The 23,051-nt window shown below is 40.3% G+C and overlaps 1 protein-coding gene across 1 annotated transcript; it reads left to right on the forward strand.

Annotated features, from left to right (window-relative positions):
• Positions 1-1,126: 1,126 nt before the first annotated feature.
• On the forward strand, positions 1,127-22,985 carry TMPRSS2 (transmembrane serine protease 2). The gene is made up of 13 exons (XM_063126604.1): positions 1,127-1,170; positions 2,451-2,646; positions 3,566-3,652; positions 5,715-5,834; positions 7,213-7,342; positions 8,772-8,882; positions 9,977-10,020; positions 10,704-10,878; positions 11,690-11,865; positions 15,111-15,206; positions 16,144-16,286; positions 20,244-20,396; positions 21,754-22,985. The coding sequence occupies exons 1-13, from the start codon at positions 1,156-1,158 to the stop codon at positions 21,763-21,765; spliced, it is 1,458 nt and encodes a 485-aa protein (XP_062982674.1). The 5' UTR covers positions 1,127-1,155; the 3' UTR covers positions 21,766-22,985.
• The last annotated feature ends 66 nt before the right edge of the window (positions 22,986-23,051 follow it).

A 23,051-nucleotide genomic window follows, 5' to 3' on the forward strand; every position in this document is an offset into this window, starting at 1 on the left:
CCATCCACATAGCTTTCTTTGTACCTAAACCACCACCCCTCATCAGAGACAACTTTATTAGGAAAATAAACCTCTGGAGCTAAAGGTGAGGGGATACACCAAATACTAGTGTTCCCTGTGGGGGGGGGGGTCTCACCTCTGCTTCCCCCATCTGAGTGGTGGCCAATGGGAAGGGATGCAATCCTGGCACAGGAGGTGTGAGTTAGTATTAGAGGCAGTAGGCTTAGATACACCAGTTGCTGGAGGGTGCTTTTGCACTCATGTCCTGCTTGTGAATTTCCTGTTGGCCTGGTTGGCCACTGTGTGAATAATATGTTTGGCTAAATGGATCCCTTGGTCTGATTGGGCAATTCATATGTAGGCAGGGAGTGTAAGTGTTTAATAATGGAACCAGAGTCCAGTTTGTGACACTAGTGAGTGGGCTGTGGCTGAGGGGAACATGGCTCAGCTCTGCAGCAGCTCGATATATTCCACTGCCTGAGCCAAGTGTGGTCAAAAGTCTTTGTGATGCTTAAGAAATGAGGAACAATTCCCCATATTCAATTATACAATTGTTCCCTGGCTTATCGAGAGAATGTCTTTCCCATGGGGATATGCCTAGATAAGCTCGCTTGGTGTACCTTGGTGTCATTTTATGCTAGGCGAATACCTTTTATTTTCCAAAACCTTTTAATCAGTCTTAGCTTTTTACTCCCTGTAACTATTTTGAAGCTGCATTTATACCTTGAAACTGTCTTTGTGCTATTGATGTTGAATGTTTATATTGTTTCTTGTTGTGAACTACTCTGAGAACTTTGTTATAGGACAGCTTACAAATACTCTAAACAAATATGTGTTGGTTTGCTTGGTCACATGTCAAAATATCCTCTGCAGGAGTGAAGTGTAAACCACGCATGCTTTGCTTTAAACTTCTCTCGCATTTATAGATGTGATAGTCATCAACATTCCCCCAGCCCCCCTGTGATAGTCATCCCCCTCTCCGGGCAATGATTGGGGTATTAAGCTATGCAGATTCTATTCGTGGATATGAAAAATACTCTTGTTAAAATAGTTATCAAAATTTTGTAAGTTTACCTTGTTTGGTAATTAAAAATGCATCTTATCTGTCCAAAGGTTTATCACAAACTTGCCAAAGGTGTATTGCTGAATATCAAGATGGCATCAGATGAAGTAAGTGAATGTGTTTCAAAGCTTAGTATACCATATCATGTTGTTTTGTAAATGCGTTTCAGCAGGGAGAAGAGAATCTTACCAAAAGCAAGCTTTAATTTATGCTTATTGAAACCAAAAACAAACCCTGAAAAACAAACCAAAAGGAAATTTTACATTGCATATAAATCTGCCCCAAATCTGCTTTGAGTCATAGTGGTGCAAGCAATTGCTTATGCTAATTCACCTAGAGTGGCAAAGTTGTCCTAGAAAGTGTGTGGTGAGCCACAAATTTTTGGCTGACCTTGCTGCCAGTGAAGTCCAGAAGTGTGTTTGCATTGCTATGGCTCAGGCAGTTCCTTGCCAGATGTACGTGCAATTTAGAATTTCCTTTTGGTTTTCTGAACTGATTTTTAAAGTTGGCTTGGCCCTGCACACCATCAGCCTACCAGTCTTTTTCTACAAGAAAACTTGTCACAGCTTGTGCCACTTTGGTCCAGTGCCACTGACTCCTGCCTTCCTCCCATCCTTGGAGCTGGAGAGCAGGTCGATATCAGCATCCATTTGTCGGTACAATTTCCACCCACCACTGCAGCTCCAATACAGGGAGAAAGGCATGTCATGACTAGCATGGTGGGTGAAAATATGGACGCCTGCAAGTGGGCTCTGGCAGAGGCAGCACGGTCCTAAGCACGTCTACTTAGAAATAAGTCCCACTAAGTTTAGTCACAGGGGCTAGAGGTAAGGGTTATAGGATTGTAGCTCAAGTGTGTGGATTTGTAAAAGTTTCTTTTTAATCTTAGTGGCAAAAACGTTGGTAGGATGCAGTCATGTGGTGTTGGAGCCCCAGCAACACAGTGCAAAAGTACAAAGCTCTACTGACATTGAGAGGCATTGCTAAGCATTACAGTGAAAATTTAAAGATAAATAACGTTTTGCTGTGCATTTTTAGAGCAACCCCCCAAGACAAAGCTTTTAAGATCTAGTAGTTAAAGTATTCTTCTCAAATTCCATGAACATGTGCTTCTGAAAATAATGACACCCATTTACTGTAGACCATTGGCTTCTAAAATGAACATGAGTTGTGTGAACAAAACTGTTTGTTGACATAATATATTAACCTGTTCTTATATACTTTGGAAACGCTGCATTCCTGGTGCATTAGAACCACCTTCTTTCACTTCAGCTGTCTACTGCAGAGTAAGAGATGTTGGGATTGCTGCTTTTTGGATGGTTACCTGTGATGACTGTCCACTTTTGTACTCTTTGTTTTTCATGCAATTATCATGTTTGTTTTTTAGAGGCCACCTCCGTATTATGAAAACTATGCCTATCAGCCAGAAAATGCTGCTCCTCCAGGGTACATCAGTGGCCATAACATGTATCCATATTACCCTTCATCAGTGCCACGTTATGTCCCAAGAGTTTCTACTCAACAGTCAAGTCCAGTGCCAACAACAGTGCAGCCAAAGTCGTCTTTTGCAACATGCAGACCAGGTAAGCTTTGCTTCCAATTTATAAAAAATGAAATTTTATCTAGTCAGTCCTGTTGTGAAGGGTTTTTTTTTTAAAAAAAATCTTTGCACTGATGCATATATATTTAAAAATCCTTCATTGCTGCAACTGCATGGGGAAAGGAATGTATGGGCTGGGGCAACCCCATTGATTCCTGATCTCCAGAATCCTCTTCTTGCAATTTCTCTCCTTGAAGGGAAGACGTTGTATGAGTGGTGCATCTCACACGGATGCTCCAGCTTATAGTTTGCGTCTCCTATGTAGCTGTGGAAAGAGAGCCATTTCTCATGGGGGATATTTAAGCATATGATTTGAGCCTTTTGAGGAGAGGTCCAAATACTTGGCCGGCTTAGTATCTAAGCCAGAAATTTGGTTGCAGCGTCTGTCCACCTCCATGTTGGTTTGGCCGCTGTGCAGCCAAGGAAGCCCCTTTTCTGCTCCTGCTTCAGAGTAGAAAAGGTTGGTGGTGCACTTATCAGTTTGACGCAGTGTGAGTGAGGCTCTCTGGATATCTCAGCAGCCTGCAAACAGTACCCAGCCTTCCTCCCAATAGCTGCTGTGAGAGTTCCTGGGCACCTTCACGGATTGGAAAGAAGGTGGGTTTTGGCAGCCTCACCAGAAGACAGCAGAATTCTTGCCGTGGCTAGCAAGGCAAGCAAACTCGTGGAAGCATGGCTTTGAAGCTTATTTGAAGGAGGTCTCTCAAATACTTCAATGTGCAGATATGGCTGGAGTTAGTTTAAGTTTTCTTGACGAAGGAAGTTCAATGAGTTGGGAATGCTGTGGGAATTTTTTTAAGGTAGCTTTCCTTTAATTTGCTACATATTTGAAGGTAAGGATAGACTTCTTAGTCTAACAGTGCTTTCACTGTCACTCCCCCCCTTTTTTTTTATAATTGCAGGTATCAGCAAAGCTTGGTGTCTCCTCCTGTCAATTGCAATAATACTTCTAGGAGCTGGAATTGCTTTTGTTCTCATCTGGTACTTTGGTAAGGATGCATTTGTGCCGACAGAAGTTTTAGTGAAGGATTATGTAACTTTTTTTTTTGCCTTGGAAAACCTGAGTGGTTTTCTACTCACTAATTTCATCATTCTTAAATTATGATTTGCTTAAATTCTTGTATTATGGTTATGGCCTTTAGCCTTTGATGCCATCGCTTCATCCTTCTTCTTTTTCTCACCACATGTCTTCTGACACATTATGGGTTTTGTGGTTAGAATAAGCTTAAATTTAATGGTACCACAACAGTAATTTTGGGGGGAAATGTTTGCCATTAGTGTACATTAGTCCATGCATTATGGACAAAATGTGGTTTGGGGATTATCTAAAACACAAAGCAGGTAGAACACCTTACTATTTATTTATTTATTTATTACATTTTTATACCGCCCAATAGCCGAAGCTCTCTGGGCGGTTCACAAAAATTAAAACCACAGTAAAACACCCAACAGGTTAAAACACAATTACGAAATACAGTATAAAAAGCGCAACCAGGATAAAACCACACAGCAAAGTTGATATAAGATTAAAATACAGAGTTAAAACAGTAAAATTTAAATTTAAGTTAAAATTAAGTGTTAAAATACTGAGTGAATAAAAAGGTCTTCAGCTGACGACGAAAGCAGTACAGTGTAGGTGCCAGGCGGACCTAATCGTCCTTTTACTAAAGAAACCACTAGATCATCTGGAACAGAATGACTACCAGCTTGGTTTTGGCAAAATTCAAAGTGTTGGCTCTATAAAGCCGTAAATCACTTGAATCCTGTTTAGCAGAGGGAACATCCCCTTCTGAACCAGCCTTTCTAGATGGAATTCCATCTCATATGGAGGTTGGTTGACCTCTAATGGGAATAGGGCCTTTGCAGTAGCAGAAATAATTATAATTTAAATAGAAATACAGCAAATCTCACCATATTGTGGAAGACTGTGTCCAGATTATCAGTGTGCTTGCTTTTTCAGACTGCTGCCCAGGTGCTGTTGATGGACCCCATTTTTAAATGGCTATTTATTTGTTAAGCAGAACTGGACAGGAGAATGATTCAGATAAAGGAGGCCATCACATAGAAGACTGTCTCTTGTAAAAGAGGGCACTTGGTCAACCTAAAGCAAATAAGCTATTTCTAATGAAGGTGTTATGCCTCCAATATTGAGTTTAGCTTATCAAATTTTAAAATCGTGGTAGTTTCTTTCATAGTATTCATACTGCAGATGCACTCCTTTTAAAATATACTTTGCAAGTTCTTCAGGTTAAAATATTTGAGCTCTTAATGTATTTTAAAGGGACTTGGCATTTGCCTTCATAACAGAAATTGCCTGCTTGAGTAAACTTTGCAGTGCTTAAGCTGTGCTTGCTTCACTTCATAGTTGTCCTTTTTAGTTAATGAATAAGCAGAGTCTGCAACAAAAATTTCCAGGATACTCCATTTCCACCACCCATATTACACCCAGTTTTCCTGTTTTTCTGTGCCCACTCAGTATGTTCCATCTTTATTGGGTTGTTTTGGTTCCCCACCTCCCAGGTTCTCCCCCCACCCTCTATTTTTCTTTGTATTACCAACTCTCTTGTGTGTGAATGCTACATAAGGATCTACGGTTCTCACAGTTCTCTATTAGTATGATAAAGGTTGCCTTTCATAAAATATGCTGTACAGTACAAAGTATTAAATCCTGTTGGTTATTGCTCTTTGCCTTCTAGTATTCTTCCCCTGTAAAACAATGTGTCTTGACTTAACTGGCAACATCAGTGATCATGTATGTTTTAATTCATTTTGACCTTATTAATTAAACTAATAGTTTTGTTGTAAAATGCATATTTATTATCTGTTTATTACATTTCTAATCCCCTTGCTTTAAGAACTGACCTAAAACCCAAGGGAGTTGACTGTACTGGAAATCTTAATGAGTATGTTTATGTCACTGTTTATATGATGCTATTGAAGATAGAATATTAAACATAAGTTTTGAGCTAGAACTACTGTGCCTTTTCACTGGTCTTGTAGTTTCCATTTGGTGTTCTCATTGGATTCCTAAATCTGTTTATTTCTCTACAGTGACAAACACTTGTTTTGGCTCCAAGATACCATGTGGTGCTACAAGTGTATGTGTGACACCATCTCAGTGGTGTGATGGAGTGAAAGATTGCCCTAATGGTGAAGATGAAACACGTTGTGGTGAGTATAGACAATTTTTTTTATAACTTGGAATGATTTCTTGTATTCTCCTGCTACCTTTCCCCATCTTAATCACCCTGTGTAGCTGATAGTTAATGCAGTATGCAGTCTGAACTACAATTTCATCCTCTGTGGCAGCTGCTGGAATCATGCACAGTAGTGGAATGTTAAGACCATAATCGTACGTATATTTATGATCATATGTGCAGGATTCACTTGCTAAGGGGCAAGAACCTCAAAGTCATGCCCTACTGGAAGGGATTAGAATGCTGCTTTATTGATAGCAGAAACCATCTCTTTGGTTTCTTTTTAGTTTCAGGCAGTTACAAAAAATCTGGAATGAAGTGACAACTTCCAGAGGGATAGCTGTGATAGACTACTATAGCAAAAAAAACTGAGCCTTGTGGCACCTTAGAAACTAATAGTTTTATTGTAGCATAAGCTTTTGTGGACTAAAGACCCTTCTTCACCTTTTATGCAGAGATATTTTATTGAAGTGAATCCTCTGCTTTGTGGAGAACAATCTTTTATCGTATTCCTCTGGGTAATTTTCAATCTACCATTAGTCAACAATTTTAAATGGATATTGGGTTTTTTTATGCTTTTGATAGTTTTAAATTTTTGTATATTTGTTTTTAATGTTCACTGTTTTTAACCTTTGTAAATTGCCCAGAGAGCTTCGGCTATGGGGCAGTATATAAATGTAATAAATAAATGAATTGCTCGGACAACATGCTGGTCAGAATTAGGCTGCTAACCCTTTTGCAGCAAATGGTTAGTAAGCTTGTTTAAATCGTGGTTATGTAGCCACCATGGTTAGGAATGGTTCACACGACATATTAAGCCATGTTGACATGTTCAGACAACACACTAAGCCATGGTGGTTAAGCATTTTGAACTTAAAATTGACCGTATTCAGACAATACGCTAATTCATGTTAGTTAAGCAGTTTGAGATAAACACTGGGCTATCAGCCACATAATTTGACCAAGTCCCTACCTAGTTACTACAGCCATCCACAGAGTGCTCCTTCTAATGCTGGCGGTACTATCAGCAGTGCCTTGATATTTTCCCACTTATCCTCTGGCAGCATTTTGGTTCCTTTTTGCAGAAAGGGACAACAAAGTTTCCACCACTTTTTTCTTCCTCTTTTTGATGATGCCAGAAAATGCTAGAGAGTGATAGGCAACTTATGGTGGTACTGCGGTGTCTTCACCTGCGAAAACATGGCTTTTACAGGTACACACAAACTTTTGAACATGTGAAAATTGCCTGAAAACTGCTATGTGTACCAGCCCTTGAACTTATAAAAGTTTCAGATTCATGAAAGTCATGGACTGCAAATGTCAATGTCATTTATACATTTCTTTTATTGCAGTTAGACTTTATGGACCAGAGTTTCTCCTGGAAGTCTATTCATCTGGAAACAAAGACTGGTACCCTGTATGCTTTGATAACTGGAATAAAGAACATGGGAAGACTGCCTGTGAAGACATGGGATATAACTCGTAAGTAAAGTATTTTCATGGGGCTGCATCTAATGTTAATCTCACTTAAAGTCCATTCATTTCAGTGGGCATACGCTAAGCAGGTCAAACATTGGATACCGCCTATAGAGTAATATGTGTTGACATTATTATCATTTTTCATTCTTTTGCAGTAATTTACTAAGAATGAATTGCTAATTTCCCCCCCCATATTTCTTAATATGCATGTGGAAACATCCATAGATAAAAATGGCTTAATTTTAATAGAAATAAAATACCAAGACATGTATCTGTTCTACTCCCCATTGCCTTGGTTTAGAGAGAAAAGCAAAACTTTTGCCAAGAGGAGAGATGTGGCTTGTTATTTTTTATTGCAGCTGATAGTAAAGCTGATTTTAGCAAAAGTATTGCCTCTAATGCACTGTTGAGACTGGAGACCTTTTAAGACAGCCATTCTCAACCTGTGGGTCGCGACCCCTTTGGGGGTCGAACGACCCTTTCACAGGGGTCGCCTAAGACCATCGGAAAACACATATTTCCAATGGTCTTAGGAACCGAGCTACATAATTTTGCTACATAACAGTAGCAAAATTACAGTTATGAAGTAGCAACGAAAATAATTTTATGGTTGGGGGTCACCACAACATGAGGAACTGTATTAAAGGGTTGCGGCATTAGGAAGGTTGAGAACCACTGTTTTTAGAGAAGGATAACCTAAGTATGGAATTTGGATAGAAGGTGCACTTAACAAATATAAGCTTAGGTAGTGGGGCAAAAACTGCCTAGTGATGTAACCTACTAATGTGTTATGCCTGCACTCTGATTTAACAGATGATCTTCTGCTAGTACAGCAGTGCATGTTTGTATTTCTACAAGGTCCATAACAAGCTTTGCTATCTCCACTGTTATGCAAAATTGTAGCATCAGACAGAATTGAGTGAAGAGGAATGAAGTGCAAAATCTTTAAGTTTTGTTATTTATTTATTTTATTTATTGCATTTTTATACTGCCCAATAGCCGAAGCTCTCTGGGCAGTTAACAAATCCAAATGCTGGGAATATAAAATTATATAGCCCTTGTATATCTTCTGTCTTGTGGCACCTTAAAGACTAACACTTTTTTTTTTTATGGAGTAAGCTTTTGTGGACACTTCATTAGATGCATTGATGAGGTGGATAGTGTCCATGGAAGTATATGCCATAATACATTTGTTGGTCTTTAAGATGGCACAAGACGCTTTTGTTGCTTTTGCTGCAAAAGTCATGGTCTCCCCTCTGAAAATCATAGCACAATGCATGCTGTCATGCAGATACTGCTGTATAGTAGCTAAAGTTGATAAAGAAGTTACTAGTGGCATTGTTAATAGATTTTCTGGTTAAAAGGTGGTGTGTGTTTTTCTTTCTTTCTGGGATTTGACTGTACATGTTTCACTGTTTTCATCTTTTGACAGGGACACATATGACAGCAGCCAACCAATGCCACTCCCTGCTGGATCTATGAGCTTTATGAGGCTGAATACAAGTGCTGGAAATATAGATTTGTATAAGAAATTGTATAACAGGTGGTTCTCTTATACTTTTTTTTGCCTAATTTCATGATGTATGGCTCCCAGAACTATTATAATGCACAACTCTTTCATAATAGAACTGAAGTGAATGATTGTTAGCATAAACGGTGCTTTTATTAAAACTATAAAATACTTCTGCCTCTGCCTTAAAAAGGGTTTTCAGCTTCTACTTAATAGAATTAAATGGAATTCTATTCGAATAGAATTTGAAGCCATTAAATTATTTTCTGGTGATTTCTGTTTTGTGCACCTGAACACAAATGTCTCTAGTTCAGGAATACTGTCCCTGAGTGTTAACACACCACTATATCCATAATAGTGCTTTAGCATAGCTCTGGCTCTAATAAAACAACCACCATTTGGAGGCTTCTTTAAAATGTGGTGCTTGGAATGAAGCAAACCTTAAATCTGCAACAGCTCACTATGTTAATTGGAGAATTATTATTATTATTATTATTATTATGTATTTATATAGCACCATCTATGTACATGGTGCTGTACAGAGTAAAACAGTAATGTTCTCCATGGCACAGCAAACATTTTAAAGACTTGCTCTACATCCAGTGGTTGTAGTGATAATTCTGCGCCTTTGTCTTTCCTTCTGTTAAGGGCATTACTTTCTCCACTGGCTATTCTGTGAATGGTATGATAGCAGAAAAACATATCCAGGGGAGAGTTGTGAGCAAAGATTCCTCAAAGTGGGAGGGAAGATCAGTTCTTGTACGTGGGATTCATGACCCTCTTTTACACATGCACCTAGTAGTGGGAGCCAATTCAGCATGATTAGATTCCATGATGCAGGAATATGCATGTGAATTTTTTAATTATTATTATTTGCCATCCCATGAGTGGGCATTGGTACTCTGCTAGGAATAATGCCATCCCATGAGTGGGGCATTGGTACTCTGCTAGGACGCAGACTTCTGATTTATGGGAAGGATCTGTAGGATTAACCACACTCACCTGGTTGCATTATTACTCATCCACTATTGTAACATAGGATTGTACCATGCTGCAGTGGCTCCTACCCTGCTGATTCCGCATCTTCATACATAGTATAAGTCACATTCTGTTTCTTTGTGTTTCAGCTACTTGTGTCCATCAAAAAGTGTGGTATCTCTGCGATGTATAGGTAAGTGTTGTAATACTATTTTGCTCTTAATTAACCTTTCTCTTTTCTTTATTTGGATTGATGTTATGACCTTGTGTGCACATGATGACAACCCATTTGTTTAGTTCCTAAACAACCCATTGGTCTAGGATCACATGTTATGCTGCACAACCTACGAATGAGCCAAACACGGGTTATGAGCTAAAGTGGAAGAGGAGGATGCACAGCAGGCAGCACACCCTCTAGTGCATTGTTTTTTAATCCAATGGGTTGCTATTATGTGCAAACCATGTCTATCTATGTCATGGCCAACTTGCAATAATTACATTTTTCCAAAGCTGTAAATTACCATGATCAGGGTGTGTGTCTGTGTGTATAAGCTGACTATTACATTAATTCATTTGGAGATTCTGGGTTCCTATGTTATAGCCTCAATATAAAATCATGATTACTTTGAATAAGAACTAGCATCCTCTCTTCTGCTAAACTCTTTTTAAATGAAGAAACCCTCATTTCTAATGATCTGAGATCAAAAGTGAATCTGACTAGAGGCAGCATGGTTCTGATTTTAAAATAAGGGTACATATTCGATCTTTGGCTTCTAAAAGGAAGGGCAGGATATAAATATTGATGAGACTTGTCATCATGAGATAGTCTCAGCAATGACTACCACTAAAATATCCTCCTTAATTATGTTTTACAAGACTGTGGCAAGTCCAGTAAACGTATGAATCCTCGAAACAGAATTGTGGGTGGAAACGTTGCCTCCCTTGGAGACTGGCCGTGGCAAGTCAGTCTTCATGTCCGAAACACCCATCTATGTGGAGGGTCCATTATCACTCCTGAATGGGTAGTAACAGCAGCTCACTGTGTAGAAGGGTAAGTCCTGAACAATTTATGCCAGGGTGTTTTCCTAATATTTCATTAGTATTCTGCAAAAATGTTTCCCTTGGAATTTTGTATGTGTAGTGATTCTCATGGTGTCACTACACATTACCAGTTTAGGCAAGGGTAGGGAACATGGTGCCCATGGACACCATTCTTAGCACCTGGTAAGCACCTGCCCTACCCCTCCCATCTCTTAAAAAATTCAACTCATTTTATTACCGGTAGTGGGATTGCTATGAAATAAGCTTCTGTTGGTGCTAAAAATAGTGGGTTCAAAGGCATAGATAATTGGCTTGGGGCTCAGACCCCATCTCTGTCTTGTACTGCTTTTTGGGCAGGTTACTTATCCTTTGTCATACCTCTGATGGCGACCATTTTGTGGCAGTACCCAGGACTGTGCCCCTGTTTCTTTGTTTTTTGAGAGAGGGAGATATGTATAATATGCATTACTTGCTTATTTTTAGTCCTAGTGAAATGTAGTAGGTGTCCATCGAGAATGACAGAATCACAACTGGCTGATGTACCATGTAGAGTTCTTCCCTTTCGGTCAAATGTTCTCCATTTTTCTTTTGATGTTGCTGTTGCTCTTTCTCTTTCTGGGATCCTAACAAAGGCAACCACTCCCTCAAAATGTTTAATCTCTTTGGCACTTGCACATAGTTCCTTTGCTATCTATGTAGTGTTCTAAGCCAGGTATATTAGTTTCTGATAACAGACCTTGTCTATAGCAGACTCTGTTGATGCTGCAGTAACATGAGTTGTACTGAAGAAGAAACGACAATTGCTTCATTCTGTTTTGTAGGAAATATTCTCAGTCTCCCTACTGGAGAGTTTATGCTGGGATTCTGACACAGCCAGAAATGGTTGCTCGAAAGGGACGCAGAGTAGCCAAAATAATTCCTCATCCAAATTATGATCCAACTACTAAAAATAATGATGTTGCTCTTATGAAGCTACAGTCTCCTCTACTTTTTAATGGTATGTATTTACCTATTTATAAAAGTATAACTTGTCTTACTATTGACATGTTCAATTCTGCTAACAAAATCAACATTGCATAAAATGGTGCAATGAATCATAAAATGAATCATACTGAAGTAATAGAACAGAGATTATAATAAGATATGAATTGTATGACAAGAGTCACAATAACTTAATAGAAAATCCAGGATTCAGTTTGTCTTTCTTGTGCTGGCTGTTGACATTCATAACAGACATAATGATGGATTGGATAGACAGGTTTCCTCCAACAAACATAATACAGGCACTTTACATGACACATCAATTCATGTGATATGCTAGAAAATGAGCTTGAATTAAATGATGCCAATTCTGCCTTTAGTGGGCAGTATTGAACAGTCCCTGCTTTGTTACTTTTCAATCGTTGTTGCATAGTCATATACTGCTAGGGTAACATTCTGCTACTATCTAAAATGTTAGAGCTTCATCCAGTTGCATTAGCTGGCTTGAGACCTTGGACAGGTGTGTTAGATCAATGTTCTTTTCACCCAAGGACGAGATCCAAACAGCCCTTAAGCACGACTCCACCATTCCAGCGACAGAGGGTTCAAAAGCGCTTTATTGATTAGTAATCAAGGCCTGGTCTCTTCAAAGGGAGCAATCAGACAAAAGACATAGGGAATATGGTACAGTATTAAAGCTTTCAAGGGGCAGGGCCCAGTAGCAGCATTAACCAATCAGAACATAACACTGAGGCATAGCTAATTATGCTAAACAGTCCTGTAAACAATACCTTTGGCCTGACAGTAAGTTATAGAAGTTAACTTCGACACAGACAGCTGGAGCCAGAGCTCTTGTTTATATTAGTAATCAAGGATGCAAGGACGCACACAAGGAGACATTCTCATACAGGGCATTATGACATTTTGCTTGGTGTGCAATGGGGATTTTACAGTTTCCTGTTAAAAATGGAGGTGGTTATGCTAACATTCGGATGTAACAAAATGTAGAATTTTTTATCAACCTCAAATGACAACAGTGGTAACATTGAAAGTACACTCCAGCTCCCTTTATAATTGGGGAAATCTTTTCTACTTCATTTCTAGACCTTAACCTACAGCTGCTTCCCATATAGGAACCCATACCTAATTGGAGGTAGAGGTCACTTCCTGATTTAATTTGTATTTCTGATCGACTGTGGCCTTGCCTACACCAGCCATTTATTCTAGGGTAAGATTGTGGTTGTCCCTACCAGGTCACATGACATTCACCTACTGCTGCAGTGATCTTGGGTCGATCCCTCAGTTATATCAGGAATATCACTGACTGCTTTTGTCATGGGTTTTTTTTTTTTTTTTGGCTCTTTCGCTACAATCCTGATGTCTACAGCTGGTGTGTTCCCCCCTTCCCGAAGCTGTTACTGTTTAGCGCAAGCTCCCAAGTCAGCAAACAGCCAATCCGTTGTCAGGGTCATGTTCAGCGCTTTTGAAGGTCTGCGGGAATGGGTATCTGCCATTTTTGGCACATTTTGTGATTGGTTATTGGCATGTTTTGGTGCAACTCTGTGTGTGTGTGTGTGTGTGTGTGTGTGTGTGCTCTGCACAGCAGCACATTTTCAATACAGTACCTATCCCCCCTTTGTTGCCGTGTATTTGCACTGCTGTGCATCTCGGAGGACTTATTAAAAAACAAAAAATTCCTTGCCCCCTACCCACCTGTCCAGTCCTGCCCCTTCTGCCAATACACCTTCAGAACTGCCGTCATGAGGCACACGTGCTTCCCACAACGGCTCTCTTTACTTGCAGGAAACTTCCTTTGCGTGTGCCCCATGAGGGATGATCACTGAAGCAGAAAAAATTGCTATCATCCCTCCCCAGTCTCGAAAGGGCTCTAGGGGTAGATGAGCCCTATACGACTTGTGGACAGATCAAGAAAATGAACAGAAATTGGTAACAACCCCATGCTATGTGAAAAGAGTTGAAGTGGCCTCTTCCATTTCCAACTGTTATCTAGCCAAAGGCTATCCAGGAGGCTTAGAAATTTTAGCTAGCCTTGCATTGATTGAAGGTCTGTTTTCAGTTTCTAAAATGTAAGAGGATACATGAGACTCTTATGCTAGGAGAAGATCTTAAGGCAGTGACGTATGAAGCCCGAAATCTGTAACTGATTGTGAACAATCAATTGAAATTGAAATAAACCACTTCCGTCGGGCCAGCCCCTGTGTATAGGGAAAAGAAAAGAGAGATGAGCATCCATCGGTGATAGCTGTGACTTCATTTGCAAACAGGTTGCCCTTCAAACAGGTACAACTTTGAGGCTGCAACCTAATGGGCACTTGCATCTGACTAAACATACATAGGATTGTGCTGCACATGTGGTAGCACCATGCTAAATTGCACTTTCATCAACTTCCAAGAGCAGGGTCAGGTGAGGATTGCTAGTGACTGATGCATGCTAAACTACTAGTGTAGACAAGGGCTCTTTAAATAGTCTGGTGGCACTGTCCTAAAATAATTTCTGCTGATGGAAAGTAACATCTTTTGAGTCAGTTGATTTTAACTGGTGTACTAGAGAAAGACATTTGAAAAGCCTTTTCCCCTAAGGAAGATGATCAGTTAAATGACACTGGGCAGTCTTGTAGATTGCTACTTCCAATCACCAACTTGAGGCTTGCCTTTCTCCTTGCTCTTCCTGCTGGAATGGACATATCTATTCCATAAGTATCTCTGCGCTGCATTGCTTAGGGTTTAAGATGTGGTGCCCTATTTAGTAAATATTCTGAGCCCACTTGGAAAAGTCACATTCTAGGCAAAACACTATTGAAATTAAAGTGCCAGTACTCCGTATGAAGTAAAAATTTGCATGCCCTCTGCAGTGCAGCATCCCTCTCCCTGCTCTTTATGTGTGGGGTGGAGGAGAAATCTTGTAAACACAGTTTGAAGGGTAGCAACTGCTTTTATTACAGCCATCTTCATGACAGCTTTAGTCACAATTGCACTTCTGTCAAAAGTATGTACCTGGTGGATAAAAGTTTCTTGTCTTATCAGCTCTTGCACTGCAGCTTTTTGTATCCCAAACCTTTGGTTATCCTCTAGGAAATGAGTGGGCTGGAAATCAGCACTATATCTAAAAGACCTTAGGCTGTCCTTGAATTTTTTTATTTTTTTTTTCATGTTTAGAGTACCGAGACTGCTGTTCTGGGAACTTCCTACCAAACTCTCTGTTCTGATGTAGTTACTGATTAATATGTTCTTGCTTCATAGAATTTATAGGGCCAGTTTGTTTGCCCAATCCTGGAATGATGTTCCAGCCCAATCAACAGGCTTTGATATCTGGATGGGGAGCAAGAAGCCAAGGAGGTAAAATTGGTTCCTGTCAATTAAATCAAAAGATTGTGTATAGTAGATACCCAGTGGAAAATGTGTGCTTTTGGAATTGCTGCTAAATACTTTAAAAAGTTGATTTTGCTGATGTTGGCTCAAGGACTACCTTGTGTTGGAACTAGATGACTTAGCTAATCACAATCTTAACTCCCATCCATTAAAAAAAAGGATATAGAATGTGGGAACTGAAAAGTACTTTACAAATCATAACACACTGAACTTTGTGAAAAGTGTTAGCTGTATTCACCTGCTATAGCAAAAATAATTAAGAGTCTTGAGTGTCACAGTACTCTGTGTTGTATTATTTTATTATTATAGTTTATTGCATTTTCATACTGCCGTGTTCTATAGGTAATATTTTTATATTGTTATGGATACTGGCCTGACCCAAACGTTTTGACAGGAAAATTGATTGGCTAAGAATTTCTTTTTATGGGCGTTGCGATTGTTAAAAGGTGTTTTAATATATATTGAGATCAATATTTATTTATTTGATATTGACATATTGAGATTTGGAATCTTCTGAATGGGAAAAAAAAGCAAAACTTTGATTTCCCGAGATGTCCTGACTGAAGGGATGGAGGTGTGTGTGTGTGTGTGTGTGTGTGTGTGTGTGTGTGTGTGTGTTATATGAAGGATTAAAGAAAATGCCATTTCAGACCAACCCAGAAGGGAGAGGCAGAGAATTAGCTAAAGCCTCGAAGGCATCATGAGGTGGGGAAGGAGCTTCTCTCTCCTTTTTTTCAAGGCAAAAGATTATTGGTGGCACCTTGCAGTGTTGCTTTTTTTTTAAAAAAAAAAAATTAAATTTCTCAAACATATTGTATAGGTCTAAATATTGTTGGAACTTTTTAGTAGCTGCTATTTGAATTGCTTATAATGTGTCAGTTTTGTGCTTCCCCCTCAACCTCAGGTAACACTTCAAAAGAACTGAATGAAGCAGTTGTACAAATAATACCATCAGATACATGTAATGCAAGATTTATATATAACGGACACATCTTGCCTACTATGATTTGTGCTGGCTATCTATCAGGAGTTGTGGATTCTTGTCAGGTAATGTTTCTTTCTTTAAGCTGTGAAGTGTGAAGCACTTGGATTCTAGCTAACAGCTGTGGCCGATGTCTGTTGGGAATGGTGGGGTGGAGGGCAGGGCATCCAACAGTAAGTGGAGCCAGGGGTAATAGGTAAGCGTAATTGAAGGAGTCAGAGACAAGAACAGGCAGGCACATTCTCATGTGTACACACGGCTGAGGAGCATCTGAGATTGGCGCAATGTTATATTTAAACTTAAAAGGAAGCTCTTTGAACTTAATGACAAGCAAACATTGTTCTGGTCTCGGCTGCTCTGTAGCTGTTTTTGAAGTCATCAGCTGATATGGGGGGTGGGATTGAGAAGGATATCATAGGGAAAACTAGAAAAACTGCTGAGCAGTATGGAAAATGGGACACCTTCCCCTTCCTCCTGCTGCCTTCAGGAACTGTTACTTCGAGGCACCCCATATCCCTTCTGCCAACAATCTTGCTGCTTCGCTGCCTCAATGGGTGGCTTTAGGGGCCTTCCCCTCCTCAAAGCGGCTTCCAGTGCTTCCAGGGGGATGCAACATTTGGAAGACCCTCAAAGCCTGAGGTAAAGACTTCCTCCCTGCTCTTTCCCAGTCTGTTTCGCTCCTTCATTATTGCTTCTCTAGCCTTAAGGAGAGTGACTGAGTGGAGTGAAGCAGGGAATTGCTAAGCAAGCAGCACCAAGATTGGCTGGGGCATCCCTCTAGGAACAAAGGTGGGCCACTTGTAGCCTCCAGATGTTTTGGCCTACAACTGCCATCTGCCCAAGCCAGTATAGCCAATGGTGAGGGACGATGTGAGTTATAGGCCAAAACATCTGAATTAAATATTCCTACATATTTTCCTTTTCTAAAACTCTGACTAAAAGCTAGAGAGGGAAGCTGCGAGAAATCATTTTAATAGAGTTTAAAAGAGTTGGGAATTTGCAGAGCTCTTGCAAGACTACATTGACACCACAACTAGGAAGATCCTACTCTATATCTTGACAGGTTATTATTATTCCTAAAAAAGAAAGATTAGAAAATAATTCACAACATAGAAGACACAACCCAAAAGGAAACAGTTATTGGGAGAGAAGAGGGAAACAAACTAATTCAAATACTAAAACTCCAGTTACATAATGACCAAATTGAATGGGCTACTGAGGAGACAGTTCTGGGGTAAGAGAAGCTAAATAGCAATTGATTCCAGCCAAGCCAATGGAAGGGAATTATGTGGCATAAATGGAATTTTAAGCACAGCCTCCATTCCTGTCCTTTAGTGTTAGAGAGAACACAAAAAGGGTGTGTTTGGATGACAATTTAGAATAGTTCACTCCATGGATGACCATTTACATGCCACACTTGGGCAACATGGAAGTAGTCATGCATGGAGTAGAGTATTCACACTTCATTGACTAATTGTCTCTCTCTCACACATACACTGTGCACCCCACCCACCCACCGAATGGCATCGCTGGTTCCTGTTTACTTGATCAGGGTGCCGCCATTCCATGGGTAGGAGTGTAGGGAGGGGAGAGACGCAGCATGAAGGGAGAGACGCAGCATGCAGAGATGTGCCATGGCTGATGCACCCGCTGGTGTTCGCTGCATCAGCCGTGGAGGGAAAGGCAATGTGGGCCATGATGCATCCTTCCATCTCCTCAAGCTGATCTCCAGGTGAATTGCAGGATGGGGTGGGGGAAGGGACATGCATGTCCCTGGGAATGCGTGGGGCACTGCAGTTAGTGCACCCCATGCAGAGACAGCATGTGCCCATCCTCGGAAGTACATGAGCCTCTGATCGTGCCACCACTCCAAGGGACAGGATTGGTAGCTCCCCATGCCCTTCCCAGGATGAGATTATTTCCCATGCCATTAGAGCTCCACTGGGCAAGAGCAGCAGGGGGTTCTGCTGCTCTTGCCTCATAACTCTGTAAGCATGGGAAATAATCCACGGAGCCTGCCACATGACACGATAATCAACAGTTGTGCAGATAATCAACTCTGCATACCATTGGTTGTCTCCATTGGTTATTTCTAGAAAATAACTAACTGTGTTGTGGTTTCCCCCCAACAGATGACACATCAGTCAACAGGGGACTATTTAAGCAACAGTTGCTTAAATAGTCCACTGTTGACTAATGTGTTGTCCAAACCTACTCACAGAGAGAATTTCAGGAAAGTGGGATCTAGAGATGAGGTTGGCAACCTGGTACCTTCCGGATATTTTGGACTTCAATTCCCATCAGACACATCCAGCATGGTAAGTTATGGGAATAGTAATCCAAAACATCTGAAAGGCACCAGGTTGTTTACATCTAATCTATAGACTGCTAGAGCTTTTACAGTCAAAACAAGCAGCTAGAAGATAGCAGATTGCTAGTGTAAATGCCATAAATCTCTTTAAATATGTTCACACTGTTTTGCCCCTTTAGTAGGCAAGATGTTTCACTCTATACTAGCTAAAACAATTTTTTTTAAAGCAGGTAGTAAATCATTTGCCAGATCTCTCTGCTCCAGAAAAAGCTGTAACTGATTAACTGGATGTAACTGTAGAATAGGGGTGTTCAAAATGGGTCTTCTCTGCCTCAAAATCCTATCTGGAGCTCCATAGAGGTGATTCTCTGCCTCTTTTGGAGCCCATCCCATCTCTCTGCCTAGTCGAATTACCCTTGAAGAACCATTCAGGTAACTGGTATTAACAGAAATGCTTACAGCTCCCTCATTTTTAAAGATAAAGAGATAAAACTTGGGACAGTGATAGCTCTTAAGGGGAGCTTTAGCTCGTCCAAGTTTTAACCAAATCGGTTCATGCTTTGATTTTTTAGAAATTTTTAAATGGAAATTAACAAAATGCTTCCATCTGCGTAATTTTTATAGATAAAGAGATGAAACATGGCAAGGTGATAGCTCTTAAGGTGGGCTTTAGCTCCACCAAGTTTGAATTAGATCGGTTTATGCCTTGAGTTTTTAGGATTTTTTTTTTTAAAAAATCCCCACTCCAGCCTTCTCTAACTGTTGGATGGACCCCCACCCCTTACACCCAGCCACTGAAATAAAGAGCCTGCTAACCCTTCTCACTCACCAGCCAGCCCAGCAGCACTTTCACACTGTGGAAATGTGGATGATTGACTTCTAGGAGTCCAAGCAGAAACACCCTCCCTCTCTCCCTTCCCCCACCCTCAGTATCAGCAGCCACCAGTTAGTGTTTCCCACTTTGACTGCGACTGGAGGAGAACACCGCTGTGGCCATTCCTATTGGTTAGCCACAGGAGTCAATATCAAAGCTACCCCTCACCCCACTCAGCGTCTTCCAAATACACAGAGAGAGAGAGAGAGAGCAGGATAATTCCGGAGACTTTAGAAGTTCCAATTGGGCATGTCTCCACTCTGATATTAATCGATGGGTTTGGAAGCAGCCTCCCCAATCTACAGCCTCCTCCTGATTTTAGATTGCAATCTCCTTTGGACGAAGGCTTCTCTTGCTTGTTGCTTTGTAAAATGCCTGGCACAAACCTGGTACTAGAGTAAAAAGTCAATTGTTTTAATGAATTCATGCTCTACCCTGTGATTTGACCATGAAAGAGAGTATGTAAATATTTTAAAATGCATGCATATATAATAAAGACATTTTAATAATAGATACTGCCTTCACCCGAGGTTGCATGCAGAGCATGTTGAGATTGGACACACGTTTTTAATCTGTAGGTCTGTTTAATTAGTGTGGATTAACCTCATTGATAACAGGGCTCCAATCCTTTCTGCTATTCCTGGTACCTTTCATCCTAAGGGGTAGCCTTTCATTGTACCATGCCTGCTTTCTTGTTAACATTTGATATCTTGGTTAGAGTCGCATCTGAAATGTTTGTATGTTTCCCCAAATTACTAGATGCTTTTTCCAAGTTAATTGTGACAAAATTGGAACAAATTAATGTCTTTCTCCCCCCACTTTTTATTTTTATTTTAGGGTGACAGTGGTGGTCCATTGGTAACTTTGAAAAACACTCTGTGGTGGTTAGTGGGTGACACCAGTTGGGGAACAGGCTGTGCTAGTCAATTTAAACCTGGAGTTTATGGTAACATGACTGTGTTCACAGACTGGATTTACCGAAATATGCAGGTAACTTTCTCTCTAATCTGTTTTTGATAGCACTTACTAAAGTTGGGTTCAATGGCTCATTGTCAAATGTAATAAATGTTTTGATAAAAGGAAAATGGCTGCTGCGCTGGTGGGCAAGAGGAAGGGAGGCGTAGAAGAAGAAGGGCTACCCTGCCTTATTATTTGTCCTCCAGCTTACTCCTAGGCAACAGATAAGCAAGTCAGCTGCCACAGGGAACACGAGGCTGGTCTGTGAGGCCAGAGGGTGCACTATGTGTGGGGATGGGTGGGTGAAATTCTTCTGGCCACTCTAGAACTTGACCAAAAGATGGAAGCTAGGAAGCGGCCCTATGCAGGCAAAGGCTATGAAACAGGAATGAAAACATCTTCTTCCACATCCCTTCTTTCCTATCACGCCATTTGTGGACTGGTGAAGTCCCAACGTGACTCTTGCGCCAAATGGCACCCAAGACAGTTGGGGAAAGTGAGTTGACACCGTGCATTCTGCAGAGCTGGGCTTTTCCCAGTGGCTCTCTCTCTCCCAGTTTGCCCCTACCCATGCCTTGCAGGAAAAGAGCTAGAGAATGTCACTTACTGAAATGTATTTTCATGTCTAGATATTAGTACTCTTTCTGTTTCCCATTGAGTGAAATAATAGGCAGTAGATACAGCGGTGGCATGGAGTATGATGATACAGCAGTGACATGGGGACCTAAGAGAAAGGAGGGAGGGAGCAGCTAGTTTTCTCCCCCACCGCCATGCAAGTTCTTGCTACGAGAAGCAAGCAATGAATTGAGTGCCTTGGCATGTCTCTCCCACCCTGGAATCGTTTGTCCACTTCTGTTATACTTGGATCTCGAGGCACGATATTGTTTAATTTGATTGCTCATACTAACTTACAGTTGGGGTGGATGTTTGCACAATTAAGATGCAGAGAAATTCTTGTGCAACAGTCCCTCTCTCTGTAGGGAAGGAATTCAATGGTGTACAGACACACCCTTTGCCACTGCCTTACGTTACCTACAGGTCATTATGTCTTGAGAATTTGTAGCTCAACTTTGCTATTGAGTATACCAGCCTTGCCCAACCTGATGCCCTCCAGATGTGTTGGACTACAACTCCCATCATCAGGTTGGAGAAGGCTGGTGTATATTATCATATCCCCAGGTATGAAGAAACAGTAGTTACCTCTGATCCTGCTGGGGTTTATTAATGCTACTTGATTCAGCCTCTGGTTTTCCTCTTGAATATGTTGCCAATCTTGAAATAGTTTTTGGGGCTATATGTTAAGTAATCATGCAAACACTCTCTATAAAAACACACAAATGCAGTACTTTGGGGTAGGGGATGCTGAAACTTTGTGTCTTTTTTCTAACAGGCAAATCGATGACGATGATATTCTGCCATGTATCACCCCTGTAGAATGATTGGTGCCTCAGTGATGTATTGGATTACTTCAATCAGTGGTGGATCAAATGGATTTTTTGGTCTTCCTAATTTTTGTATTAAGTACCTTTTAAAAATGACTTCTAGGTCCTCAACACTTCATTTAATGACTATAACCCGAATGTTTGCACCAAGCAAATGGCTTGGTGCCATTGCACTGACTGGCTTCTTACCAAGTGCAGTTTAGGTTTCACAAGATTCTATCTTTCTTAATGTGACGCTAACAGTCATGTGGCCAACACTCCCTTTTACCAACTACTTGCTGACGTTTCCTTTATTCTTGAGGATTCCCAGCTAATTTTAGCTTTTTTAAAAGTTATAACCACATTTGTAAAGTGCTATTTCTATTTTTGGTATGCAAGCAAAACATCTTGTTACTTTTAGTGTTTAGAATTTAGTATTTTTTTAGTGTTTAATATTTAGTATATTAGTGATGTGAATATCTGGGCTGCTGGCTAGTCCAGTTTTTCAAGAATTGAAGGGAAAACAGGTTTCTCCAAACTTTTACTGACAGATGGAAAATGAATAGCATGTATTCAGGTACCCATAATTCTTCTTGATCTTTACAGGTGTTATTGATTCTAAAATCAAGTGTATATCCAATTTGAATTGAATTTGTTTCCTTTCCCCAATATGTACATGTAATCAAGATCAGTTGGGTTCAGCTTCATTTTTTTGAAGAGATTATTCCAGGATTGTATGGCTAATGCAGGAAGAATAAAGTAAGTAGGATTCTTAAGTCAGAGTAACAGTTTGGCTTGGCAGGTAAAAGTGTTCTAGATACATCTTTAGTTGTTGAAGCCAGAAGCAGTGAAAAATGAATAATTCAACACTTTCCTGCCATTTTTCTAAGCAAAGGATAAAGATTCTCTTGTGAAGCTATGCTACAAATATTCAGTACAAGAAAGTAAAAATAACTTAATCTTATGACTACCTCATTTTGTAAAGCGTTGACAAAATTGAGTGTATTAAGCAGGAAATTGCCCTACCCTTGTTCTTTAAATTAATACTTTATTTTAAGATTTATGGTTCTAATGAAGACAGAAGCAAAAACATAGGTATCTTGCTGTGTAGAAAAACTGGCTCCATATCTATAATGGCAGTGAAGTTTCTTCTCTTCCCTCTGATTCCCACGGACTGAAATAATATTGCTGCTATTGAAATGCACTTTTAAAAAATGTGCCTGTTGGTGAACGAACTTCCACTTCAGGTTTCAGAGATGCAATAAGT

Source organism: Elgaria multicarinata, chromosome 5 (assembly GCF_023053635.1).
Source record: "Elgaria multicarinata webbii isolate HBS135686 ecotype San Diego chromosome 5, rElgMul1.1.pri, whole genome shotgun sequence".
In the NCBI taxonomy this organism is placed as follows: Eukaryota; Metazoa; Chordata; class Lepidosauria; order Squamata; family Anguidae; genus Elgaria; species Elgaria multicarinata.

Bases quoted from the DNA above. Each gene is read 5' to 3' on its own strand.
- TMPRSS2 (XM_063126604.1), top strand. The intron at 2,647-3,565 runs GTAAGCTTTGCT...TTATAATTGCAG, and splicing joins TTTTGCAACATGCAGACCAG to GTATCAGCAAAGCTTGGTGT. The intron at 10,021-10,703 runs GTAAGTGTTGTA...ATGTTTTACAAG, and splicing joins GGTATCTCTGCGATGTATAG to ACTGTGGCAAGTCCAGTAAA.